The 22,696-nt window shown below is 45.0% G+C and overlaps 1 protein-coding gene across 1 annotated transcript in view; it reads left to right on the top strand.

The window, feature by feature from the left end:
* Positions 1–12,778, top strand: part of ITPKB (inositol-trisphosphate 3-kinase B) — an 87,077-nt gene extending 74,299 nt beyond the window's left edge. Inside the window, exons 5-8 of the mRNA XM_028724500.2 lie at positions 3,108–3,312; positions 5,160–5,261; positions 9,164–9,235; positions 10,427–12,778. Coding sequence (XP_028580333.2) covers positions 3,108–3,312; positions 5,160–5,261; positions 9,164–9,235; positions 10,427–10,642 — 595 coding nt within the window. The 3' untranslated portion in view covers positions 10,643–12,778. The remainder of the gene's footprint in view (positions 1–3,107; positions 3,313–5,159; positions 5,262–9,163; positions 9,236–10,426) is intronic.
* The last annotated feature ends 9,918 nt before the right edge of the window (positions 12,779–22,696 follow it).

The following is a 22,696-nucleotide window of genomic DNA, read 5'->3' as shown; positions in this document are numbered from 1 at the left end:
CTAGTTGTCAGTATAAATACAAAGGTAATAAATGAAATAACTTTCCCTAATGGCAGAGCTTGCTCTGTCTTATAGGCCTTTTGGCTCAGAAGTGAGTATAGTAATAAAGATGACCTTAGAAGACCGTACTTTTCAGTTGAATAGTGTTATTTGGGTAAGCTGTAAATTGGGAGCAGCGGGTGAATACTGTGCAGTCCTCACCCAAGGTTATTTAAACCAGGTTGGCTGTGGGGATTCCTGATAAGCTGGGCTATATCACGTCTGTCAGGTTATTTTCATAAGCTTTTCTGTCAGGTTATTTTCAGTCTCAAATTCCTCCTGAACATGACCATGACAAAATCCAAAAGGGGTCTCCTGATCCAAATCCAAAAGGGGTCTCCTGATTATTATTATTATTATTTAAAAAAAATAATTTAAGTGTGGGAGATTAAAATAAAAGTCTTGATGTTTACCTGTGAAGAAAATGTCTTCAGTGAGCCGCATATCTGAAGAAACTTTAGCTGAAGTGGCAATTTAGATACTGAGCCACCCTCTTCCCAGCCCCCTTTCCAGGATAAAGAAATCCACTGTCCGGTGTCATCGTGAGTTTACTCGTTGTGAGGAAAAATGCTGTTTGCTCTGTTTGGCTTGGAATCTGTTTGCGCTGAGGGAAAGCAAAGTTCAAATTAACTGCATGAACAAATGGAAAAACATTCTAAGCTGGGTTAACGAGTACTTTCCCCCAAAAAAAGTACATCCTTGTTCAAGGAGATAGCGGAAGATTTTTGCCTCGCAGTTTGTTTGACCTAGAAGCAACTTGTAGGTCTGCTATACAAGAGTACTTCGAAACTGGTGGCAACTGTACAGAAACTTGAATTCTTTCTGAGAATCCTTGGCCGACTAATTCAAACTAGAGCCAAAATGCTTCATTTAATGGTACAAAGGATACCTTTTTAATATACAAACAAGAGTCGAACAAGATTATTATGGCAGGAAATGGGTGATGCCAGAGGCAATAATAATAATAATAATAATAATAGTAATAATAATAATAATAATAATAATAATAATAATAATACGCCACCCATCTGTCTGGGTTGCCCAGCCACTTTGGATGGCTTCTAACAAATATAAAAACATAATAAAACATCAAACATTAACAACTTCCCTATACAGGGCTGCCTTCACATGCGCACAATTCTCCATTCAGACAAATATGAGGCAGTATTACTGGTCAAGGACAGAGTCTAGCAGTTGAGAGCATGGAGTCAATGAGGGGTGTGACCTGGGGATGGGGAGGGCCTAGGAGAGTCCCCAGGATTAGATTGAGAGGCTCCCTATCCAATCCATGACATAAGATTTCACAGACTAAGGTCTACTTCAGTTTATACCAAATTTCAGTGACTTGGTATATTGTGGAGGGAAGAGGGGATGATCTGGAACTGGAGATTACACCTGTTGGTGATAACTCTGGCTAGTATTCACAGGACTATAGCCTCTCGTTATATATACTGGATAAGCCCTGTTGTGTGGCATATGGAATGCTGAGAAGAACCGAGTCAGCTTTGGAATTTTATTTCAAATATCGGTTGCTGGGTTTTTAACATTAATGGTCACAAATTGCTCGGCTGAGTGTTCATTTTCTCAGTTTTCTCAGATATTAAAAAACCCAACAGAACAGCTATGCAACAAGGCAGGTTTGGATGCCTTATCTCTACTAAGTATAGAAGCAGGTGTGTTATGTAAGATTAGTTTTGAGGAACTGATCAAAGACTGCAATGAGAAAAAGCAGGAGAGTTTTTTTTCAAATATAAGGTGGAAGTATACAAAAATAAACATTATTTTCTATCTTGTTGCAGGTTTTGTTTCATTTCAAAAAATGCCATTTTATTTTATGGTTTATTGTTGTTTATATTTTAAGTTAGATATATACATGGAGGCACCAAAAAACTTGTGTGCTTAGGGTCTTAATCCAGCCCTGCCCACCACACTCGCCTCTCTGGCTTGTATGAAACATTTGGAATATGCTTTTATATCTGACACTCCTCTTGTTCGGAAGGCCTACAGGCAACAGTTCGGCCTTCCCCTTCTTCCAAGACACAAAACCTGCTGCAAAGTGCTTAGTAACTTTCATGGCTGGGAGCAGATTTGCATTAAAGTCTGGATATGCGTTTGGCTCCCAAATTTACTGACTACAAATCTGTAGTCAGCCTTATCTCTACCAAGTCAGCAGACGTTATTGGAGCCAGGAACTTAACATTTAGGCTTGTTTGGGGCAGCAAAAAAGTAACTTGAGGAAGCGCTGCAGGGTGACTGGCATAAATTTTGCTGACCCAAGAGTGCCCCATTTCAAGCAGCTGTTACTAATAGAAAGCAGAGACCTCTAGTGGGCAGATGGGGAAGACATGCTTAGGAAAAGTGCCTTTTCTGAATCCTTGTCCTCCATCACAAATGGAATTAAAAATCAGTAGGATCCTTGCATTTGATGAAGGCAATGGATGCACAGAGTGGCTCACTCATTACTTTCATCATCCTAATGGGTGATGGTAATCAATAATAATACTGCCAAATTAATGCCCTCTGAGTGGTTCACAGTTCCAGGTGTCCCTTACATCTGGAAAGGATGCTGAATTTCAAACTGCTCATGAGAACTACCCACCTGTATAATTTGTGGCCTTCTCGTGCAATTATTTTATCCTTTCATGGTTGCCTTACCACATGTTGTTTGAAAGAGAGGGCTTTGATCTTTAGTCATGGGCACCTTCCATAAATGTCGTTAAATACATGTATTTGGTTTCCAGATTATAAAGTGTTTGAGCAGTGCACTAGATCAGCCTTTGGCCTGATCAAGGGCAGAAACTGCCCTTAAGTTCTTAGGCACATGTATTTCCATTCCAGATATTGCTCTTTTGAGGATGTTTTGCCCTAGTTAGTTGCAAGTTTCTACCATGGAGTCTTGGTAGGAGATTAACTAGCAGTACGTGGAAGATTTCTGACCTCACTTTCTGGTTTCTGGAAATCCTAGAGGATCAAAATATGAGGGAGGCCAAAAACTTGCCCCCCATGGTTGGCTGTGATAGATAAGTTTATGAAGATGGTGAGAGTAACACTTAATGTCCTCTCTGCAGAACCTACTTGGAGGAAGAACTAACAAAGGCCAGGAAGAAGCCAAGCCTACGGAAGGACATGTATCAAAAGATGATTGAAGTGGATCCGGAGGCTCCGACTGAGGAGGAGAATGCCCAGCGTGCCGTAACCAAGCCCCGATACATGCAGTGGAGGGAAACAATAAGTTCTACAGCGACTCTCGGATTCAGGATTGAAGGAATCAAGGTGAGAGTTTCGAATCTATCCGGTGCATGACAGAGATAATAGGTGGAATATTTCCTGAGAAAGGTGCTTGCCGGGAGTTCTGCCTTTGTCAATAGAATTCCCAATATACTGCAACTGAATCCGCAGCTAAACTAGATGTTTAAGCAGTTTTGCAGAGTGCATTGTAATGAAGTTCTAGTTCCACCAAGGTCAAACGAGATCTTTCACTGTCAAGCTGAAATGGCAGTCTTTGAATGTGCATTGTAGAGAGTGCATGGGAGAAGAAAGAGCTGTGAGTCAGGTTTTTGTACACTGAATGGAGATATACTTTAAATATATAACATGGTGTATAAATTAAAATTTTAAAAAATGAAAATCCTGTAATCCCTTTATTGAGGCATAACCCTTTCTCCTCCCTCTGTATAAACAACATAAGTAGATACAGATAGGTGAACAAAGATAGAAGGCACCTGCCATAGTTCCTGCTGCCTGCCATCCCTGGGATTTTAATTGCTATCAGCCAATATATAAACATTATGCATGCATGGAGCTTTGCCACGTTGGTTTATGTAAGGTTGCAAAGTTACTCTTTAGGCAGGTTGCTTTGCTGATGGAAGTGAGCAAACTTGTGAACAGAAGAAGCAGAAGGTTGTGTGCCAGCCTTAAAAAACAAAACAAAGACAAAACCTTTAAAAGTTCTGTTTGGATGCAAGCGGCCAGTTCTGTTTTGAGGCTCGGTTTTCCTGTAGCCTCTAGCCCTACAGCATTCCCCGGATATCCGAGCAGTTATGGGAGCTTGGTGATGCATGGCTCACCCCATGGCTGGAGGCCGCAGGCATTACCACACTCTCACAGCTGCTTGGATATCTGGGGAAGCAGGAGAAATGAAATGGAATGGAAACATAGCACCCTTTTGCGACTTTCAGCTGAGTCCGTGGCTGGAGGCTTCAGATACCAGCTCTCCACACAGCTAGGCTGCCAGACAGGAAGTCTTAAAGCAGCCACAAAGCAGTAAATAGCTGTCTGGTTCCATACTGCACAAGTTGTGTGTTTCTTTTAAAAGATATTGTTAAATTGTCCCCTGGCACTACAGTGTGCATTCATGGAAGTCAGGTTCTGAACATGTGCTGAAATGAGAACCATGGGTGCAAAAAGGTGCTGTGTCTTCATTCCATCTGAATCTAAACAAACCACATGGACTTGCTCAAATTAGTACTTTTGGCTGGCTTATAGAATTTGTGCTGGCTTATAGAATCGTAGGGTTGGGGAAGGTCCCCAAGGGACATTAGTCCAAACCTCTGCAATGCAGAAATCAACAGCTAAAGATTCCAACCTCTGCTTAGAAACCTTCCAAGGTAGTCCATTCTGCTTTGAATTACCGTAGTCTCCTCATTGCAGAATACTAAAAGATGTGGGCTAATTTATATGTTTAGAGGTGTTTGCAAACCCTGTGGATTTCAAGGAGTTTGGTTAGTAGTGCTAGGAAAGGTTCATGCCTGAGATGAATTGCTCATCAGCCTATGTATAGCACAGAGCTTTATACTTGCAAACCATTTCACACGTTGGCATGTGGGACAAAGGGCTGGACTTGGCAATGCAGATCCCTTCCTGTAATTTCCATGGCTGAAGAAAGAATAATGTATTGTGTTCAAAAGCTGCAAATACCCCCAAATAAAACCATTCTCAAGTCTTCTCTGGACAGTCTGCAAGTCATTCAACCCATGGCTGTTATTTAAACGATGGCCATCTTGTACCTTTGCCCTGTTGTAGGTTATTCCGCATCCTGTTTAATGAATGGCAAAGCCGTCCGTTGACACAAATGCATTCTTCTGAGTAATAGCCTTGGATTTCGTCATTGCTTTTTGCAGAAGGAAGATGGCACCGTGAACAGGGATTTCAAGAAGACCAAGACAAAGGAACAAGTCATGGAGGCCTTCAGAGAATTTACGAAAGGAAATCGTAACGTTCTGGTGAGTCGCTGCAGCTGGTTTCCTTATTAGTTTAGTACCCCAGGTTTCTTTAATATCCACAGCTACATGCTAATGTGAAACCTGCTCTCTTTCCTCGGCAGTTTATGTTATGCATCCAGAAGATGCGCAATATCTTAACTAGTTCAGATTCTTGGTTAAGCTGGTCCAAATCCTGTCTGTAATGGAACACTGAAAATGGGATTTCTTGAATGCTAGGGAAGTAGAAAGGTTTTTTTAATGAGGCCCACCTATCAGGCCTACACCCTTGACAGCGTCATCTTCTTTGCTAAGCACTTTGATGAAGGAAAGAGTCCTGGACTGGCTCTGGGTCATGTCAGGGGAAACAGGCAAGAACTGTTGTCCTTCTCTCCGTCTGTCTGTCTGTCTGTCTGTCTGTCTCACACTCTCACATACACATAAAGTTTAAACAGAAAGTTGGAAGTTTAGGGTGCCTGGTTGGCAGCACAAGTGGGTCTGTGAGTGTGGTAGTGACCATTACCGGATTTATGTATCAGCTAAACAAACTATAGCTTAGGGCCCCACTCTCTTGGGGGCCCCCAAAAAAATTAAAGAAAAAAAACCCTGGATGTACATTTCCAAAATACAAGATAAAAAAACAAATCAAATCAAATCTATATACAGCAACAGTGTTTTGTGTTGTGTCATTATTTCGGTATTAATACAGTTCTTCTTACTTGTATTTGAGTTAACAATTATTTTGATAAAATACATATTTTGTTATGTGCAAATGGCTTTAGATACCTATTAGGTCCATAAATTACCATATAGCATATATTCAACACAAAAAGCAGCAAGAATTTGTTGTTGACAAAGGACAGCTGGACATATAAAGGGCCCGGTTACCTTCAGTAGCTTAGGGCCTCATCAAACCTAAATCCGGCCCTGGTAGTGACCCATTCTTAGTGGCTTTCCTGACAGCTGAAGGCATCTTGCCTTCAAGGCATAATGGAGAGAGCTCCAGTGTTCAAACATGGTTACAAAACCTCTTCTATTTCACTACGAGAGACAAGGAAGCTACAATCCTGCTGCTCTCCCTCGATCTACCTACTGCTTTTTGGTCCAGAGGTGTGCACCTGCTGTGACATTTGACAAATCTTCCTCCTTGGTGGTGGCTGGAGCTTGAAGGGGCAAGCGAACTGTTTAGAGAAGCCTGTCAGGGGACGAGGAAAGATTGATAGGTGTATCCATCTCACAAAATTTTAGGCCACATGGGATTGCTCATAAACATCTAGTTACAAATGAAATGCAAGTACCCTCTGCAAACTGAAAAGGTCACAAATACGTGCAGGAGGAGGCCTTTTAGCTTGCAGTGAGCAACCCTGCACCATTACTGAATCTTGGAACAATGCCGTTGCTGAGGGACGAGGAAAGGTGGGTGCATCTTGTGATTTGAGGAAAATGGCAACCCTTCCAAGTAAACTGTAGGGTTTTGTATACCTGGAAACTGCGCTGAAGCTCCCCACCTTTTAATTTCCTGGAAGCCAAGGGCTGGGAATCCCATCAACTTTCCTAAAGAGTTGATCCCGCACACACATCCAACACTGTTGCTTGGTGAAATAGCTCTAAATATTTTGCATCATGTCGCCCTGGTGGGTGACCTAATGCCAGGAAGAGGCAGGAGCCCTGTTGACTTCCCTTGACCTTGTCAGTAGATTTCAGTATTGTTGAGTATCGTGTCCGTCTGGGTTGTCGTGCCAGGAACAGACCTGGAAAGTCCAGGATAATGGTGGTGCAGTCCTTTCTGAAGGGAGAGACTCAGAAAGTCCAGAGGACTTTTGATTAGCCATTGGAGTGTCTCGTCTTGTTCTGATTTTAACAGCTACATGAAACCAATGGGAAAAGTTGTATGAAGATCTGAACTAAGTGCCTTCAATATGCAGGTGACGTACAGCTCCACCTCTCTCTCCCAGCCTCCTCTTAGATGAGGATGTATGCATTTTTGCATTTCCTCTGCAAACCACCCAATTGGGCAAGTGAGCTCAATTTTAGATCCCACCACGTACAGTCTCAGACGAGCATCTCTGAACCTGGCTCTTTACCCATAGCAGGTTTGCAGAGAGAGTTTACAATGGATGGTAGTTAATGGGGGCTTCTTCTGGAGCCAATGAAGAAAGCTGCTACGTTGCTCACTGCCAAGCCGTTCTGCTATGTCAGAGGTCTGCAACCCGCGGCTCCGGAGCCGCATGTGGCTCTTTTGCACCTTTGCCACGGCTCCGGGGCGGATACTAGCGAGGGGAGGAGGCGCATTGTGCGCCCCGACACTCCCCACTGTGGCGGGCGCTGTACTGGCTGTGACGTCGCATGGGGGCGGTGCATGCGTTAGTCACGCACCGTCCCGACGTCACCTTCCCGCCCGCTGTCAGATCGCGGCTCCGGAGATATATTTGTTTTAAATGTCGCAATGGTTTTGCGGCTCCCAGTTTTTTCCCCCTTCGGAAACGGGTCCAAGTGGCTCTTTTTGTCTTAAAGGTTGCAGACCCCTGTGCTATGTGAATCATTTTGCTTGCAGTCTGGAAAGGTCTGAAAAAAAATTAAAAGTGAAATGGTTCTCGTGATCGTGACTCTTTACGTCGTGGTTGGGGGGACCTGTGACACACCAGCTAGTTACTCCCATCGGCCCCAGCCGGCGTGGCCAGTGGTCAGAGAAAAGGAACATCTGGAGAGCCCCCTGGTCTTCAGTCTTGGGTGACCAACCTGTAACGCAGGCAGGAGAGATTGCCACATTTGTGGGAAGGTGCAGGGTAGTGTCTGGGTCTGCCTGCCCTCCTGCTTGCCTCTTTAATCCTGCCCTGTAGCCTCAGCCACTTCCAAAAGAGGGTGCACTTGTATATGCTGAAGCACGGTAGTATTCCACTGTCTGCAGACCCAGGACCCACCTTCAATGCAAAACAAGCGTTTGGAGACTCTCTTAATATTTAAGCATATGTTGGTAAGGTGGCAGTGCTGCTGTTGTGGCCCATCTCAAACCCAGCAGCTGAACACCAGTGCTGTAGTGCATGATAATTTTGCTGGCTCCGGACCCTGCTTGTGTTTTACTTTACTTTTTTCTTTTTTTACTGCTACTGCCTTGAAAACTTTTCACCTCCTCACCCAGATGCTCGTGTGTGTGTGTGTGTGTGTGTGTGTGTGTGCGCGCGCGCACACACACACACACACACACATATATATACACACTCATAATTTTCAACAAGCATGTAACACAATTTCACATCTTATACAATTTGACTTCCATCAATCACATCTGAAAATTTTCCAATCTTTTTCACTTAATTTACATTTCTTAATTTCACTATTACTTTTAATTATCTTAACTAATAACTCTCTTCATAACCTTCCTTGCAATATATTCCTCCTTACAAAACTTCTTGTAATCCTACTAGCCTAATCTGTTGATTACAATTGCTTTTCAAATAATTCACATATTTATTCCAGTCCTCTGAGAATCTCTTGTCCCGCGGGTTTCAAATCCTTCCTGTCATCTTATCTAATTCTGCATAGTCCATTAATTTCATCTGCCATTCTTCTTTTGTCAATAATTCTTCTTGTATCCATTTCTGGGCCCCAGCTGCTCTTATTCAGCCAGTTACTGAGAGGGGCAAAGGAACAGGGTTCTCTCGATAGCAGCGGTGTAAAGCGCTGGGAAGTCTGTGCTGGCTGCTTGGAAGTGCAGCTCACCCAGCTTGCAGTCCTGATACAGGAGCGGTTATTTGGCTTACAGGCAGAGGGTGTGTGTGTGTGTGTCCAAAACAAATTGCAACTCCTTCCGTTCAAACTATGTGAGGAATGTGCAGCCTCTTGCTAAGCAAGGTCAACGCTCAGAGACTGGGTGCTTCAGAAGTATTTTCAAAGCTCTTAAAAATGTTCTGTTCTTGCCACTACAGAACGGCTACCTTAACCGGTTGAAGGGAATCCGCGATACCTTGGAATTGTCACCATTCTTCAGGGGCCACGAGGTAAAAACTAAACCGCCTTTCTATGATCTCTTTTTTTAAAAAAGGTTAGAACTCTGGTCAAAGCCAAGTTCGGTTTACCTAAACAAGTTAGCGGACTAGAATCTTTCCACAAGCTTTGGAATTGCATCACTATTTAATGTTCAATAAATAGCTGGCATGGGGGGGGGGCGAACTACATGGGGACCATACTGCAGCCCTGATCAGAACCACTCCTACCCAACCCCCTGGTATTCACACTAAGTAGAACGCTCCCAGTGTGAATAGCAAGTGCAGGGCCCCCAATTTTGATCAGGGCGGGGGTTGAAGGGAGGAAACCCCCTCTCACCCCCCCCCCATTATATTCCCAATCTGGCTTGTTTCCCCCCTCCCCCACTGCCATTTATATGATGAAAAGTCCCATATTTCATTTGGTCCTGAAAGTCTGAATAAATGTGAGAAGTGACCAGGTTGCCTCCTTGACTAAGGACACAGAGAGAGGGGATTTCGCCCCCAGTGCATTGGGGGAGCTTCTTATCTCTGGAGATTCAGACTTTTCAGTTTTAGGCTGGCACTGGGTGGCAGAACTTATTTTAACTCTCCTAAAACTGCTGCTTGGAATTGAATTTTTAACTGGGTTTGCACCTTGGGAGAGCGGATATTCAACAACTGCTTTTTTTTCAAATTGGCAAAGAAAGTTTCTACTCCTCTCACACTGCATGTTTTAACTTCCCCGTGACCTTGAGAGCTAGCAGCCTTGTTTTCATATAACCCAAGAGTGCTATGGACACAGCAGGCCCAACACCATAGAATGCCAAGTTCTGCCTTTAGACCACAGCCGGCCCAGCCATGAAGCAAGGGGAGGCAGCTGCCTCAGGTGGCAGAAACAGAAGAGGTGGCGCTGCCTCAAGCACCCCACTGCCACCTTGGAAGCAAACCACACAAAAACTAGGTGCGCCTTATGGTCAGGTGCGTCTTATGGAGCGAAAACTACGGTTTTCTGATCCACCCCGCCAGCCTGGCAAGCTGGTGAGGCTAGGTGAGGGCTCCTTTCACCAAGCCTGGGTGGGAAGGGAGCTTTGGAAACTGCTTCTCCATCGTGGTGGTGGTGGCAGGCGGCGTTTTGCCTCAGGTGCCAAAATGTATTGGGCGAATGCTGACCGCGTTCCTTCGAATCCTGTGTGATAATCCCCTTTTTCTTTTTTCCTGTCGCAGGTAATTGGGAGTTCCCTCCTCTTCATCCACGACAAGAAAGAACAGGCCAAAGTCTGGATGATTGACTTTGGGAAAACCACCCCACTGCCAGAGGGAGAGGTCCTCCAGCACAATGTGCCCTGGATAGAAGGGAATCGGGAGGACGGCTACCTTTGGGGGCTGGAGAACCTCATCGAGATCCTGACGGAGTTGTCTCAGAGTGAAGACCTGCATTGAAGTCCAGCTCTGCCACTACTCAGAAGCCAGCCCCTCAAACTGACTTTCTGAACTGCACTACAAGACACTTTCTGCCCACCCTCTCCTTCCCAGTTCTAAAAGTTAGAAGCTCCTTTTATTTAAGGTGTAAATATGCAGTTATATATATGCCAGAACAAATGCTGGACGTGAAGCCAAGCTTGGGACGATGGAAGTGCATACCAATATTGACTTTTTAGTCTTTAGCAGTTAAGGATAGCATAAATTCCTCCTTCAGTAGTTCTTACGCAATCTGTGTTTAACCAGTAAGGGTTTGTACAGTTCTCATACACCTCGGTTGAATTAAGACAGCACCCTAGTCTTGCTTAAATTCTATTTACTGGTAGCTAAAAGCTGCAGAGTGAAGGAGAGACTGAGTTGTAATTATCTGCTGCCCTCTTGTGCCCAAAGTTAGTACATTACTTGGGCCGCTGATTTTAAAGACAGTTTGCTGGGATTATAGGTGCTCTTTCCTCCTGAGAAGCTTCGGAGTCTTTGGAATCAAGAACTTAACATCCTTGGAGAAATATAACTGGTATTCTTGAACAGCGGCCTTTTAACATGTACTAACCTCGGTGTAGTTAATCTGCATACAGGAGCTTGTTGGAATAACTTAATATCAAGTCTACTTTTCAATATATTTGAGCAATTTCTTGCCGGCATACAGCAGCTGCACAATCGCCGAGTAGTTAGTTGAATGAATAGCAAAGCTCTGTCTGCTCCTGAGGGTTACATTTGATAGTGCATCCACTTGTCTACTGGGGTTGGGTTTGGACTGCTGGCGAGAAAAGTTCCGATCCCTTGCTCTAAGCCAGGGGCTCTAACCCCCGCCAGGGGTTTCTGAACTGTGACCCCCATCATCCCTGAGCATTGGCTGTGCTGGCTGGGGGCTGATGGGAGTCCACAGTTTTCCTGCGTTTGCCAAGGCTTTAGTTGTCTTGGAGCGACCTAGTAGCCCGTCAGATGAAGGCTTGCAATGGGAAGGGCTATACCTGCCGTTCAGGTTTCTCTTTGTTAACACTGCAGACCCTTTTAAAGTGGCAAGCAACGTCTCAGGTGTGCTCTTGCAAAACATTCCAGTACTCACATCTCAAAGGGCGGCATTTGCTGATGTCAGGAGGTGAGGACAGTACATTTGCTTTCCCCCCCTCTAGGAATTCACGAGTGCTGCAGAAACCTTGAGAAGGGGGACTGTTCAGTTGAGGTCACAGACTTTCCAGATTTGTTTTTTTTCCTGGATGGTGTCAATACCGACAAATCCTTAAACCTTTCCATGTTCACGATGCATCCCAGATGCTTCCAGAACCCGTTGCTTCCCCTCTTCCCAGTAGTCATGTGGCAACCCTGTTTGCCCTTGCAATGCGCTGGCTGCAGCTTCTTATCTCGAGTTGGTTCTAGCCCTGCAACAAGTGTGTGTGTTTTGCAGGAGGGGATGGTGCCCCTTGGCTCCTTTGTCAAGGATGCAAACTCCTCGGGGGATTCCTTCATTTGTATCTCACTAGGCCCCTATCTGTCAACCTTCAGTGCTGTTGTAAATAGTTGCTTTGTTTGGCTGCTTTCCCCCTTCAGGTTTCCTTTGCTGTTTAATAATAGCCTGTGTGGAAGTGCCTTATGGACTACTTTCTGTTCCATTAGTGTCATGGAAAAGTGGTTTGTTTTTTTAAAAAAAGTTCTATTTATTGCCATTCCTTTTTTTAGTTGCCTAGAACACTAAGTCTTAATGCATGGAATCTTTTAAATAATAATGTTAAGTTTTCAAAACATTTTTTTTTCCATGTCTGTGGAGGGCAGGGAGCAAGTCCTTGAAGCAGTGTAAGTTTATACCATTTTTAAACTTGTATTTAGGTTTTAAATTGCTTCTATTATATATACATTTTTATTTTTTTAAGCCTGTTTGTAAAACAAGATTCCTTGCTTTGTGGCTTTCAAAGAAGTGAAATGTTTCTCCAGAAGTCTCTTAAGGCCCCCCTGGAGACTGGAACTCTTGCTGTGAGGTAGTTCTCCCAACACATATTTCTCCCGGATTAGCGATGACACGAAGAACTTGCCGAGTTATAAAACTCCACCTATGCACAGTGCCTGTAAGTCAAGTAACTCAAAATAAAGGCATACAAAATGGCTGCTTTTGTGATTCTCTGTCATTGTCCTGAGGTTACCCAAGAGCCGGAGAGACTGATTTAAATGGAACCAGTTGACATGAGGAGATCTGATCCTGAAAAATGTGGCAGGCGGAAGCTTCATGAAGAAACCAGGACTAGTGTTTTGGCTGTGCAAGATGAGTTAAAGCCATAACCTCTCGAGACAGGGGGGAGAACCTTTGTTTTACCCCAAGGACCACATTCTCTTGTGGACAACCTTCCACAATGTAGGGGACACGTTCCAGGTTCAAAAGGGGGCATAGCAATGGATGTAGCGCTTAGCAAGGCACATTATTGTCGCTTGAGGACACATTCCAGACAGGCAAGGAGGCAGAGGAGCAGCTCCAGTGAATGGCATGACCTGGGGAGGTCCTTGGCCTGTGGGGAGTGCCAAGGGCCAATGACAGAGCCTCGGAGGGCCACACTGGACCCCCAGGCCTGAGGTTCCCCACCGCTGTTCTAAGATACTGTCAGTCTAGTTGCTGACAGCTAAGATCTTGAGAAAACAAGTTGTCTTATTAACCTGCCTTTCAACTGAAGGAATTAACCGGTGCAATACCTAACATTTTCAGGGATGTTTAAATAATGCATTTTCTTTATTTGGAGCAGTTTCAGATGCAGCGCTACATTGGGGAGGGGGAATCTGTTAAAGAGCAATTGATCTCCCCTTTGTATTCCCTGTATTTTCCTGTTGCACCTCACCAAGTAGAGAAACATGTGGACTATTCCTTCCTCAGAAGCTAATGCATTCCCTTAAGAGGGAACATGACACGTTGTTTCTGTTGAAAGTAATTGAGTCAATTTCATGCTCTTTCTCTGCCTTACCCTGTCTAGGATATATCTGAAATTACTTTTACCAGTGCAATCCTTTCTTCAGAAGTAATTCAAACTGTGTTGCATGCTGCACACAACATTTCATCAAGGTTTCGCCACCTCAGCTGAAATACAGCTGTACTTCGGTTTTTGAACAGCTTAGTTCTCAAATGTTTCGGCTCCTGAACGCCGCAAACCTGGAAGTGAGTGTTCCGGTTTGCAAACTATTTTTGGAAGCTGAATGTCCAATGAGGCTTCCGATTGGCTGCAGGAGCTTCCTGCAGGCAACCAGAAGCCGCGCTTTGGTTTCCAAACATTTTGGAAGTTGAACAGACTTCCAGAACGGATTCCGTTCAACTTCGAAGGTACAACTGTATGTGCCTTGCTTATTCTTATTTATTAAATTTGTATACCACCCTTTGTCCGCAGGTTCTCAGGGTGGTTCACAAACTAAAAATACAATATAAAAACACTAAATACATGATAAAAGCAAGAATAAACAAATCATTAATCCCCCCCCCCCAAAAAAAAGTTTAAAGGGGGTATGAGATGCTAATCAGCCAAAGGCTGAAAAGGAACATTTTTTCCTAGTGCCAAAAGGTGTATAATGCAGGCACCAGGCAAACCTCCCTGGGGAGAGCATTGCACAAATGGGGACCACTGCAGAAAAGGCCCGTTCTTGTGTTGCCACCCTCCGGAAGCTCACGCTGAGGAAGCACACAAAGAAGGACCTCAGGATGATCTCAGGGTCTGGGTTCTTCCATCTCTCTAAGCTGATAGCCCAGAAATTGCTAAGACTGCCTAAGAAACTGTTAACAAGACAGGTGAGCAGCCTTGTCTACACATGCAGCAGCAGGAGGAGGTGGTAGTAATAGTGTTGCCACTGCTCAGAAGATTGGAAAGGGAAGTTTAATGGAGCAATAATGAGGAGAAAGAGGATAAGGACCAGCAGGACCTGGGGTCAACAGTAGGCCCCTTGCTGGGTGGTGGGCCTTGACAAGTGCCTGAGGGTACCAACTCCTGACTCTGGTCCCGGCTGCACCTGTTAGACACCCCCAACCCCCTTAGTTAAGATTTGAGAGCTATCTCAACGTTTTAATTATGATAGGGAGGGGCTAGGCAGCAACTATCACACATTTTAAAGTCTCTCTCTAGCTCTGTGGTGCTAGCTGACGCCCTGTGGTACTCACAGCAGCCAAGAGGTGGCAGCACTTGGCTAGTCGCTTGCTTTCTGCTGTTCTTAATTCTCTTATGTGAAATTTGCTTGGGATGGCAGATGCAACTCCTGTACCGAATCAATTGCACTCTTCTGACGGGACTGAGGCAGTGCCGCAAACAAGAGCCCAAAGATTTGGAACACAGTAGCCTTTTTTTCCATTCTTGAGAAATGATTTCTATTTCTTTTCATATGGACCATTTCCCCTTTCATTGCCAAAAGCAGATTTCTTTTGTATTCCGTCCTTGCAGGCTGAGAGAGGGGTCCTTTGTGCAGAATTTGGTTCAAAAATTATCCCGGGAAGGGAAGGCAGGACCTCCAAAATAGCCCAGTGAGGATGCTCTGGGGTCACAAAATGCTGGCTGATGAGTGAGCCTAGAATGCATGTCAATGGGCCTGTGGCTGTATCCCACTTTTCCCCCTGAGGCGGAAACCCAGATTTCCCCAGCCCTACTCCAACACAACCGCCAAGCCACTGATGCATTACACTGTTTAGTTTTTGGAAAGGTTCTTCCAAGCCTCCTTTGAGCCAGCCCGCTTCTGCAATCAAACATCTGTCTCCTTGCAAGACTCGGTGTGGGAACCCACAAGGCTTTGGGCTGTTTGTTGCTATAATGTTTCTATTTTAAGAGTTTCCTTGGTGTGACGTACACAGGGGTTAAGTCAACTTGACTTGAAATGCTAGAAACACAGCAGCACTAAAAGCAGACCCTAGAAAGCTGAAGTGGAGAAAATAGAACAGAGTTAAGCTTTATGTTGGGTGACAGCCTGGACAAGTTTTTTGACCTAGGCTATTGCAGCTCTCTGGATTACAGGTGGAAGCACCTTTGAGTCTGTCCTCTTGCAGACCTGGGCCACACCATGCATTGAAAACACACTTGCACCACTTTTAACAGTCATGGCTTCCCCCCTAAGAATTCTGGGAACTGTAGTTCGGTAAGTTTGCTACACGTTTTACTGGACACCTGACCCATATTTTGATTGTATTGTGTACTAATTAATCTCCCTGGGTCAGAGAGCTTTTTGTTGTTGTTCCACAGCTGTGCCTTGCAAGAGTTCAATTTTACCCGCTGAATTGAATCCTATCAGTTGCACAGGAAAATCTGGAGAGAGGTTTTGCTTAACCAAGCTTCAATTCGGCGAGTAAGATCAGATTTTCTCGAGGCACAACAGCGGTATAGCGAGAAACAGAACAACCACCTCACTCATCTGTCAAACTTGACCGGCCAGTGCTGAATGTCTCTGGATTCTGTTCACCATCCCTTAGTTAGAGATCCTAACATCATGAGCAAGGGAGATGGTTATGGTAGCCGGGCCACCTTGTGAATACCTCTTATTTGCTTTAATTTATATTCAGTATATATAAACACAAAGGAAGGTAGCAGATCCAAAGTCTATTAGTCTGACAACGTTTCAAGCCCAGCAACATGTTTGTTTGTTTTCTCAGTTTGGTCTATTTTTCAACTTCAGTTCTGACGAGACCTTTTGGGGGAGAAACAAAGGAGCTTTGCAGAAGAGAACAAAAGTGGTGGCTCAAATGTAGTCATTAGGTTATGAAACTGTTTTCTCTACATCTAAGCACCGAGGAAGATGGTAGCACAATACATGCCAAGATGGCTCTGTCAGGTTGGTAAAACACAAAATTGTAGTAAATAAGGCTTTTCTCTTAGTGATTTAAGGTTGTAAGGAGTGATACTTAGACTCAGTGAATTACCACCTTTCCCTTTAATCTGACTGTGCCCCACGTTCAATTTAGGCAACACACTTTCAGATCTTGAAGCCTGCATCATGCCCTCCCTCTGCTCCATTCTATGCTTTGCTGAGTTTATGGGCTGGATAAATGGCTTAAACCCAGAAATTTCATATTCACACATCATTTGAGGAATTCCCTGCCAATTACACCTCTGCTCAACATCATTTAACAGCCCAATTGTTTAAATTTGTTCCTTGGTCTCTACAGCCACAGCAGCAGGTGCTATAACTCTCCAATGGTTTACCTTCACCCCCAAAGGCGCACTCCTCCACTGTCTGCCGAGACAGATGGATGCCAATCAGAGTGTCCTGTACCCCTGGCCTACCTGGCAGCAAGTCAATATGTCAAGCCCTGAGTCCAGGGTCAATCCACTCATCCTAAGTCCAGTCCAAAGCACAGTCCCACAGAGATGCTACAGCATTCAAACTGAGGTCCCTCAACATGGGCAGTTGAGCAGACACAGCCCCTCACTTCTGCTGCCCTTTTATACTCTGCATGCTGATTGCAGCATCTGGGCTTGATGAGGCAGGTGACCCTCACCTGTTCAAAGCCTACTTGGGCTGAGGAATCACCTGCCTCCTCCCAGAGCTAGTGAGCCCCACCTGGCCAGCTAGAGAGCCCTTGCCCCTCTAGCTACTCTCGATGCCTCAGAGCCCACTGTGTTCATGGAGACAGGTGCCCCTCTGGCTCAGGTGATGGGTCCAGATCTTCTGTTCTTGTGCACTGACTCTCATCCCCTCGCCGTCCTCTGTCACCCTGTGAGTGACTTTCTAAGCCCCCAACCTCTCCTTCTCCATCCCCAGCTTGCCCCAGTGTGTACCAGCTACGTCTACACTCCTTGCTGGGATCCTCTTCTTCCGCTCTCTTGTCCTGCTAGTTCATGCCATTGGACATGCAGCTTTTAAGTGTAGACCATGCCTAGAAAAAGTGGAGGAAAGGTAAATGTGGATCAGCCTTTGTGGTGGTAAATATCTACTCTGCCGAAGCAGTAAATGGAAACGAGATAGGATCTCATTTGCTTGTCGAGTTCTCTCTATGGTAAAATGTGAGCATAAGGAAGAGAGATATGCATAGATTGCTGCTAAGTGTCAAGCGATGCTTGTAGCCTCCTGCATGCTCCACTTTGGGGAATTCTGGTGTTAAGAGTTTCAGGGAGGTTGGGGAACTGGCCAGGCAAGTTGTTTTGAAGACGGAGACCAGATGGCCACTCTAGTGCCCCTGGAGAGCATTTCAAAGGGATGAGCTGGGTGGCAATAGCTGCATCGGAGCGAGAAACAACAAAAAGGGCATGAAGTAGGCCGGAGAGTTGCTTTTGATAAGTGCTCTAGAAGCAGGGTGCTGCTGCTGCTGCTTCAAGAGCTGAGGACAGAGCCATGACTTGCTCTGTGCTAGATCCAAACCTGTGACAAATGAAGCACAACCCTTTAGGGTGTTAATGCCGTGAGCCTCTCCAGCCTATGCCCAGGTTGCATATAAAGGTAAAGGGACCCCTGACCATTAGGTCCAGTCGTGGCCAACTCTGGGGTTGCAGCACTCATCTCGCTTTATTGGCCGAGGGAGCTGGCATACAGCTTCTGAGTCATGTGGCCAGCATGACTAAGCCGCTTCTGGCAAACCAGAGCAGTGCATGGAAACGCCATTTACCTTCCTGCCAGAGTGGTACCTATTTATCTACGGTACTTGCACTTTGACGTGCTTTCGAACTGCTAGGTTGGCAGGAGCAGGGACCAAGCAACAGGAGCTCACCCCGTCGCAGGGATTCGAACCACTGAGCTTCTGATCGGCAAGTCCTAGGCTCTGTGGCCACAGTGCCACCCGCGTCCCAGGTTGCATATACGTACATGTAAATAAACCCAGTGTATCCTAAAGACACCACAGTCTCTGCTGACCATCCGTCCAAGCCTTAGGGAAGCATGTCGAACCCCAGGAGACTTTCATTGCTCATAGATTGGAGTAGCATGTAACAAAAGACTTCGTTGCTTGCATTGTGTTTTTTTTTTATTTGCCTAATTCCAACTCTTTGTGAATACGGCACAAGGACAGATGAGAAAGCGCAGTGATTGGGCAGCGTTATGAAGCCTGTGACTGAGGAAGCCGAAGAGGCTTTTATTTCTCTCTCTCTCTCTCTCTCTCTCTCTCTCTCTCTCTCTCTCTCTCTCTCTTGCTTAAAGGGTGCAGTTACTAAGTGGCTAATTCTGCTTCCACTCAGTAAGCCCCTGCCATGCAATATGCTCTCACTCCCCAGAGATGAATCACGGTTGTACAATGTGCCACAGACAAAGAACACTTCCTGAATAGGGAACGGCGTTGTGCGCTGCTAATAAATTGAATTAGGCCCAAAAAGTGACACAAGGAGAGCAGTAATCCCTCCCTCTCTGCCTCTCCCCCCCCCCAGCCTCCTGCCTTTCCACAGGCAGCCCTCATCTCGCTCACAGAGGGAATGTGGCTGCGATTTCATTCAGGCGCAGCACGTCTTCACCAGCTTGTCTTAGCTCTGTCAGGTCAGATTACACCAGAAGCGAACGATGCCTCCATTTGCTTCTTGGTGTGGACGCTTCACATGCGTGGCAGTGATTGATGGGAGAAGGTGCCTGTCGGAAGGAAGGGGTCCACAAAGGGCACACAAGGGGGCGGGAGTGTTCGGTGCGCCGAAATGCGGAGTGGCAGCTTTGAGGCTGCTTTGCGTCACTTTCCCCTACATGGTGATCAATCTCCATTCAGAAACAAAACCTGAGATTGGGGCTTAATGAGAGTCTCTTTCCTGACAAGCCTCCTGTCACAGCTTCGTGGCAGGAAGAAAGGCAACAGGCATTGCTTTGTGGCAGTTCTGAAACCACAGGGGCTTTCGCCAAAATAATGGGCCCCTCCAGATTGGTGTGGGTTATTTTTGCAGGTATATTCTGGAGCATGTCATTGACGCAACAACAGTGCCCTGGTGGTGGACTTGTTCTGCTTTATTAGTCGTTCTGCCAAGGCTCCCTGATGTTGCTATATTATAGCTATCAGGACGGGAGGAAGCACTCTTGCACTAGAGCAAAACGAACGTGGGCAAAAAATAAACAATAAACTGGAAGATTTGTGGCACAAAATGTTACATTTGTGAATGCTGCCAAGGAGTAGCCAGTGTGGTGCTTGTTTATAAGTGAACATTTTCTGTTGAAATGGGCCTGAGAAATGGTTAAAAAGCCATTTTTAAATTTGATAGCTGGCAGGTCAAGAGTCTCTCGGCTTCAGTTCGCCAACAAATGGAAACGTTAGATGGGCTACTTTTCACACAAAAGTTTTAAAAGGAGGGTTGGTAACAAACTGTGCACCAGGCTAAGAAAACAAGGAATGCTGTTGTTGGCAACTCGGCATGCATCATTAGTAAATGCAAAAGAAAAGAAAAGAAAAAGAAAAAGGAAGAAAGCCTCCGGTACACTTTAGGAGAAACAAAATAAACTGAGTTAAATTCCAGCTTATTAATTTTAGAGCTGATAAAAAGCACGCTCCTTTGTAAAATGGCAGCCAGATCTAATTTGCTAAGCTTCCAATGTTCTTTTGCAAAAACATTCCCCCATGACGTTCTTTTTAATAAACCCTCCGTGTTTGGTTTCAAAGAGGGGAAGAGGCAGAAAGCCAATATCTTTGTAGATGTTACAGGGCACAACAGTGGGAGACTTTACAAGGAAGCTGGAAGCCGGGAGAATTGTACTTGCTTACTAAAATTAGTGTCTGCTGAGGTTCATAGCTCAATTTTTTAAAAAAAAAAATTTAGGGTAGAAAAGAAGGCATAAAAGCACCTAGAGAGTATCAGCCATGAATACAAAACTTTTAATTTCACTTCCTTGTATTAAGTTTGAGCAATCAAAGTCCTCTCAGTTCTGCCTTTTTCTAGGGTCAGGCCCTCCTGCTAATGTCTCTCTTTTCCTGCTGATCCTTTTCTGTTTGAGCGCCACAAATTTCTTAATAAATACTTGAGCTTTTCTAAATGATGCCAATAGCTGCTAAAGACACACACACACAAAACCACACACCAGGGTGGTGGTGGGGAATGGAATCAACATTATTATTCTACTTCTTGATTCAGTACAGTCCTAAAATATGGGTTAATTGCATTCTGATTTAACCTGATTACCAAAAAGATCTGCAAATAGAGCATACTCCAAAATGGGGTGATGCAAAAGCCCTGCGCTGACCTTTGTGTACCATGAATGCTAGCACTGGAGAAGCAACACTGTATCTGCTGGACATACCCCTCTTCACATGCTCAGCAGAACATCGCCAGAAAGTCTATACAGTGGTACCTTGGTTTACGAACTTAATCCGTTCTGGAAGTCCGTTCTTAAACCAAAACCGTACTCAAACCAAGATGCATTTTCCCTAATGAGGCCTCCCACCGCCGGTGCCCTTCCACTGTTCAGATTTCGTTTTTAGACCGATGTAAAGTTCTCAACGCTACTAACGCTATTAACCTTTCTTAATAATATACCTTTCTATAATCACCACTAGGTGGTTATACATTTTAAGGGGTGTTTGGCAAATGCTCCTGAACCATGAAGCACTTGTGGCTGTTTTACACTTCCATCTGACGACATTAAAACATAATTTTGATAATATTTGAGTTTAGAGGTCTGTGGGTAAAAGCCTCAGCGCCTAGGGCTTGCCGATCAAAAGGTCGGCGGTTCGAATCCCCGCGGCGGGGTGCGCTCCCGCTGCTCGGTCCCAGCGCCTGCCAACCTAGCAGTTCGAAAGCACCTTTGGGTGCAAGTAGATAAATAGGGACCGCTTACCAGCGGGAAGGTAAACGGCGTTTCGTGTGCTGCTCTGGCTTGCCAGATGCAGCTTGTCACGCTGGCCACGTGACCCGGAAGTGTCTTCGGACAGCGCTGGCCCCCGGCCTCTTAAGAGAGATGGGCGCACAACCCTAGAGTCTGTCAAGACTGGCCCGTACGGGCAGGGGTACCTTTACCTTTTTAAAGTTCTCAAACCAGGACACTATTTCTGCTTTTGCGGAGTTTGTAAACCAAATCGTTCTTAAACCAGAGTGTTCTTAAACCAAGGTACCACTGTACTATATATGCGCATTAAAAGATATTGCTTTGAACCTAAAAGAACCTAAAAGATAGGCTCTGTGCTGAAATTTTGTTGAATGCATATGGGCAGCCCCTGTAGGTGTGATCCCACCCTTCCAATATGTGTGTGTGTGTGTGTGTTTGTGTGTGTGTGTTTAATGTTCACATCCAAGACCAAGACCCACAAGTGATGAAGGTATTTCTACCCCAACCAGAACATTGAATCTGGGGCACAAAATGCCAGACACAATTATTAGTAGCATAGTCCGAGCATGGAACATTTGCCAGTGGCGGACTTGGATATTATGGTGCCTTGTGTGAGCCCAAAATTTGGCGTCCTCACGCTGCCTTCTCAAAAGTGGGTAAGGAGGGCTGGCCGGCTATGGGAAGGAGGCATGAGGGCTCTGGCGCACGCACACACACAAACATACACATGCACACTCTTTTTATCCTTTTTGCAAATTAGTGCATTCATTAACCTTTGCCCATGCAGCAAAAGATGTCTCATGTCACATCTGATTTCACAAATCAAAACAGTTCTACACAGTCATAAAAATGGTACATTAGCTGCCAAGCACATAAAAAAGAAGACGATATAATGCCATATGGCAGTTAAAAGAGGCAGGCTGTGGCATTTGTGTGTGAGTGCAGGACTGCAGCAGGGAGACATTAACAACATAATATAACTAGGCAGAGCTCAATAAATGTCACTCCTGCTGCTAATAACTGTTCCATTTTAACAAACATGGCGCATAGCTGGAGATAGAACCCCTCCATTGCGATGCCTGGCATACTTCAATTGCCACCAGCACCGGGTCTATATATTCAGCTCAGCACAGCCTGAAATGCAGAGTTCCATTCTAATGCTGATCCATACTCTGTTCACCAATCTCAGTGAATTTTCCATGAGAGGCGAGTTTTCAGCAGAAGCATCTATATTTCTAGTCAGCTTTGCACAGATTAATACTATAAACACCCAAATGGCTTTTTGGTACTAGATATTCATGCAAAAGGAACAAATTCCTTTGCTTAAAGAAGGAAAGAGTGATGTGACAGTTTGAC

Source organism: Podarcis muralis, chromosome 3 (genome assembly GCF_964188315.1).
Source record: "Podarcis muralis chromosome 3, rPodMur119.hap1.1, whole genome shotgun sequence".
Taxonomy (NCBI): domain Eukaryota; kingdom Metazoa; phylum Chordata; class Lepidosauria; order Squamata; family Lacertidae; genus Podarcis; species Podarcis muralis.
Note: the sequence above shows the minus strand (reverse complement) of the source record. Positions and strands in the feature narration are given on the sequence as shown.